The 3796-nt window shown below is 42.8% G+C and overlaps 1 protein-coding gene across 1 annotated transcript in view; it reads right to left on the bottom strand.

Annotated features, from left to right (window-relative positions):
* Positions 1-1392: 1392 nt before the first annotated feature.
* The window catches only part of ETH_00014340 (uncharacterized protein), a gene marked incomplete at both ends in the record, with an annotated part of 3597 nt that continues 1193 nt past the window's right edge, over positions 1393-3796 (bottom strand). The window contains 4 exons of the mRNA XM_013380396.1: positions 1393-1806; positions 2021-2089; positions 2426-2494; positions 3042-3201. Of these exons, the coding sequence (XP_013235850.1) occupies positions 1393-1806; positions 2021-2089; positions 2426-2494; positions 3042-3201 (712 nt within the window). The remainder of the gene's footprint in view (positions 1807-2020; positions 2090-2425; positions 2495-3041; positions 3202-3796) is intronic.

A 3796-nucleotide genomic window follows, 5' to 3' on the forward strand; every position in this document is an offset into this window, starting at 1 on the left:
GCGCCTCTTACAAAATGGCTTGTCTAATTTGCAAAATTGTAATGTAAAGACCAAAGCTTATATACATATATATATGAAGAGCTCTCACTGTTTTAGAAAAGAATCTGGAGGGGTCCATGACAGGGGCTTTTCTTGGCGATTCCTGTGCAGTATTTACCGAAAGAATTTATTTCGGTGCCACATCCTGGACGTTATGCTATTGATAATGTTATAACAGTCTTCTTTAGACCAAAGTGTCCCCAATTTCTATTTAAATTAAACCGTTTGCTTGGATATCATAGCAGAAACTGGACATTTCGTGCAGCGCTTCTTCGAGCCTATTGCATGCGATTTTGCTAGCCCGCATTATTTGTTCATTTTGTGCCTGACAGCATATATTGTAGGCACTTTAATTGTACAAGATATACATGTTCTTTTATTTGAAAGTATTTAAAAGTAAATGAAGATTTTAATTTCTTTCTATTTAAGTTTTTACTAGACACTGGCATGTTTCAAAATAACGAATGAAACGCCGCGTACCTGCGGTATTGGACAATCGCGATTTCAGTGCAAAATATGCCCAAAATTCATATTTCTGCATATTCAAGTTTCGTTGATTTCCACAAACTCCTGGGGAAATTCTTTCTTTTTCGCTTCACTGACACTCCCCAAAGTCTTGTTTTTTCCAGAATATAGCAGGCCCAATGCAAAATGCCAATAATTCCGCATATTCAAGTTCTGTTCACCTCCGCTAATTGCTGAACGAATTCCTTCTTGCTGCACTGAGTTCAACAACAGTCTTGTTTTTTGTCAGAGGACAGCAGGCCCAAGTCAATATATCCATAATTCCGCATATCCAAGTTTTGTTCAGTCCATGAACTTTCAAAAATTCTCTCTGACTTGCTGCACTAAGCTTAATTCCTAAATCTTGTTTTTATCATACCGAAGGCTCATTGCAATATGCCCATAGTTCATAAATGGGCATATTCAAGTTCTGTTCATTTCATCAACCCCTGAAAATGCTGCAGTGGGCTTAACTACTCAATCTTGAAATACCCAATTTAAGTCTCTAGTTCGCAAAATATGAAATGAAAGATCAACAATAAACCTGAAACACTAAACCCTAAACCCTAAACTAGCTCTAACGAGTACCTTTTCTTTCCTATTACTGGCCTCTAGAGGCTTCACAGAAAGCCCAGGCATACTGCCGATCTTTTGCGTTCTTTGCTTCCTGCAGGATTGCTGCAACCCTAAACCCTAAACCCTAAACCCTAAGCCCTAAGCCCTAAATCCTCAATTCTCAACCGTGGACAGAAAACGTTTTGAAGTTCTTAGCTCCCGCTGTAGTTTGCCGCCCAGGACAAGAGTTTAGGGTTTAGCGTTTGGTCACGACAAGGGTCTAGGGTTTAGAGTTTAGGCCAAGGCGCTGCGAATGTCATCGAGTTCCTCGTCGCTGCTGTCCTCCTCTTGCTCCACCAGAAGGGGGGGCTCATCCAGCTGCTGCTGCGGCTGCTGCTGCTGCTGCTGCTGCTGTTGCTGCTGATGCTCCCGCTGCTGCTCTGCGTAATCTTCTTCTTCTGAACTGCTGCTGTAGCGCTTAAGCAAAACTGGGTTTACATTTCTGCTGCGCGTAGCAGCTCCCCAGTCGCCGTGTGCTGCAGCAGATCCCCGCTGCTCCCGCTGCTGCTGCTGCTGCCGCAGCGAAACCTCATTGGCAGCAGCAAATCCTCTTTGATAATTTTCTTCTTCCTCCTCATCTCCAAAGTGCTGCTGAGGTGTATGTACACACCAAGGCGTCAGCTCCGAGTCAGGGGGCATCTGCCACATCTGTGCTCAAACCCAACCCTCAACCCTAAACCCTAAACCCTGAACCCCACATCCTAAACCCTAAACCCTAAACCATGAAGCGCAGTTGCTGCACAGCAGGGGTTTGAAGCGAGTGGGGAGAGGAAAATGAGAAAACCAAAAGGGCTTAGAGCTCGGCGAGGTCTGCCTAGGGGTTTAGGGTCTAGTGTTCACGGTTTAGGGTTTAGGGTTTCACTTTGATGGTCCCGCTGTCTCCGCCGCTTATGAGGAACTTTCCGTTTTCGTGCGTGAGCAGCTGGTATATCTGAGTAAAAGCAAAAACCCTAAACCCTAAACCCTAAACATTAAACCCTAATTTCTTAGACCTGGCCCCACTTGAACTCTGAAGTCCAGGTCGCGGGGCTCGACAACCCAGCAGTTGTTGCAGCAACAGCAGCAACTGCAGCAGCAGCAGCAGCAAGAGCAACATGAAGAGCAGCAGCTGGCGCTGCAGCAAGAGCAGCAGCAGCTGCAAGAACAGCAGCAGCATCAAGAATCATTGCAACAGCAAGAACAGTACCAACAGCAACAGCAGGAACAGCAGCAGCAACAGGAGCAGCAACAGCAGAAACTGCAGCAGCAGCAGCAGAAGCAAACTGACTCCTCCATTGTGTGCAGCCCAGGCGAGAAGACACTCGCCGGTGTCTATAGACCAGAGCGCCACAAAAGACTGCAGCAAAAACAAAATTAAAAAAATTAAACCAATAAATATATTCAAAATTAATAATGACAATAACGATAATTAATAATAATAGTAATAAATAATTAATGACAATTAATGATAGTAGTCATTAGTAGATAAAACTAATAATAACAATAATAATGATAATGCTAAATGCGAACAGTCGGGGAAAAAACAAATAAAAAGAAGTCATAAAGCAAACGAATAAAAGGAAAAAAACAAATAAAAGGAGCAGCACAAATAAAAAGAAATAAAAACAAATAAAACAATGACACAGCAAACAAAACAAATCCTAAAAATAAAAAAAATGTAAAAACAAGTGAAGCAAGTAAAACAAATAATAAAAAGAAGTAAAACAGAAAAGAACCAAATCAAAAACACGAAAGAAATAGAAGAAATAAAGCCGAATAAAACAATAAAAACAAACTAAAACAAATAAAAGAAGTCAAAAAATAAATAGATTAAAAATAAAAAGAAACAATAAAAATAAAAAGAAATAAAAAAAATAAAAAGAAATAAAAAATGCGAGGCCCACTTGGTAGCCAACAACAAGTCGTTTTTGTCTTTTTGCAAAATCAAAAGAAAAAACTTTTTCTCCATTTTCTCTCAATTTAAAAATTGATTTGCGGCGGCAGCAGTTTGCTGCCAGCTGCAGCAAAGAAACCTGCGGACCGTGACCCACGAACGTCCCAACGCTGAAGCAGCAGCAGCAGCAGCAGCAGCAGCAGCAGCAGCAGCAGCAGCAGCAGTAACAGCAGCAGCGGTGGCAGCGGAGGGGTGGGAGGACGAGGCGCAGCAGGAGAACAGCAGCAGCAGCAGCAGCAGAAGCAGTAGCAGCAACAGCAGCAGCAGACACAAGAAAAACAGAATTTCTTCCACCTGCTGCTCTTTTCTTTTGGTAATTTAGGCCTCTCGGAAGCAGAAGCAATTCAAGAAAAATTAAACAGACAAAAAGGGATTAGAAGAACAAAAAGAAAAAAAGAAAAACAAAAGGAGACAAAAACAAAGAGCAGCGGCAACTCCTTATTTATTCTTCTCATTTTCCACTTATTTATCTCCGCAGCAGCAGAAGCACCAGCAGCAGCAGCTGCAGCAGTAGCAGCAATAGCAGCACCAGCATCAGCAACATCAGCAGCAGCAGCAAAAGCAGCAGCAGCAACAACAGCAACCGCAACATCAGCATCAGCAACACCAGCGGCAGCAGCAACAGTAGCAGCAGCAGCACCACCACCACCACCTCAGCAGCATCACTACCAGCAGTAGCAGCAGCAACAACAACAATAGCAGCAG

The sequence above is a fragment of the Eimeria tenella genome, genomic scaffold (genome assembly GCF_000499545.2).
Source record: "Eimeria tenella Houghton genomic scaffold, Eth_scaff581, whole genome shotgun sequence".
Classification (NCBI taxonomy): domain Eukaryota; phylum Apicomplexa; class Conoidasida; order Eucoccidiorida; family Eimeriidae; genus Eimeria; species Eimeria tenella.